The sequence below is a fragment of the Aplysia californica genome, unplaced genomic scaffold, assembly GCF_000002075.1.
Source record: "Aplysia californica isolate F4 #8 unplaced genomic scaffold, AplCal3.0 scaffold00169, whole genome shotgun sequence".
Classification (NCBI taxonomy): Eukaryota; Metazoa; Mollusca; class Gastropoda; order Aplysiida; family Aplysiidae; genus Aplysia; species Aplysia californica.
The window spans coordinates 999,689-1,000,669 of NW_004797439.1; the positions used below are offsets into that span (position 1 = coordinate 999,689).

General features: G+C 41.6%; 1 protein-coding gene across 1 annotated transcript in view; it reads right to left on the reverse strand.

The window, feature by feature from the left end:
• LOC101848351 (extensin) overlaps window positions 1-981 on the reverse strand; it is an 11,150-nt gene that overhangs the window by 5,325 nt on the left and 4,844 nt on the right. The window contains exon 3 of the mRNA XM_035969686.1: window positions 143-255. Coding sequence (XP_035825579.1) covers window positions 143-255 — 113 coding nt within the window. The remainder of the gene's footprint in view (window positions 1-142; window positions 256-981) is intronic.

Consider the following 981-nt stretch of genomic DNA (forward strand, 5'->3'; position numbering starts at 1 on the left):
AGAAAGAAAGAAAGAAAGAAAGAAAGAAAGAAAGAAAGAAAGAAAGAAAGAAAGAGAGAAAGAAAGAAAGAAAGAAAGAAAGAAAGAGAAACAACCAGAAATAATATGCCCATAACAACAAACAGCCGGTATTCTCACCCACTCTATGGAATCCCGCCTGTGAACCTCCGACAAGGGGTCATCGACCTTGGGACTCCGTCTGCGATAGGGATCCAGGATAGGGGTCCTTACCCGTGGCGGTTCAGCGGCCTTTACCTAATGGTTAACGTAATATTGTTATTCTTTGAGGATGTTTGGTTTTGTGTTTTGTCACATCCCCCCCCCTCCCCCAAATAAAAACAACCATTAAATATGAAGCATGATTTTTTTTAATCTTAAGTTAAGAATGTTTAGTTCGAGATTCGAACCACGGCCATTCACTCCATAACCAAGCACGACACTGACTGACCTAACAGCATGCCCTGACAAACGTGAACAGAAAAGCCTGCTGGATCAATCCGCAGAAGATACTCAGAGACTTCTCCGGCGAGCACCCAGGACGCACTCCCACACACAGATGCACTGCTTTGAGGGGTCAAATTGCGTGATATTTGGTGCATATAACACATATTAATAGCCCCTAAAACTGTCGGAAATCAACTATTTTCAAGAAAATTTCAAACTTAACTGTAAAATATCAAATTATGGGTTAAAACAGGAAGGCATGCTGTAACCCCGCAGATTTTTTTTACTTGGTCTAGAGGCACAAAGTATTTTGATTGGTCTATCCCTGTCGGAAACGTCTCCAAATAGATACTGCTGGATCAATCATTGTCTGGTAACGCCCTGTTGTTCTAGCGACCGGTTTGACTCTTTTGATAAAGAGGAGTTAACATTGCTGCTTAGTGAAAATAAACTTTAGCCACTGATTAGGAAATTACTTTACCTATTAAAGTTTTATTCACGTTCAGGATCTCAGACCTTTGTGCTCCACCCCCCCCC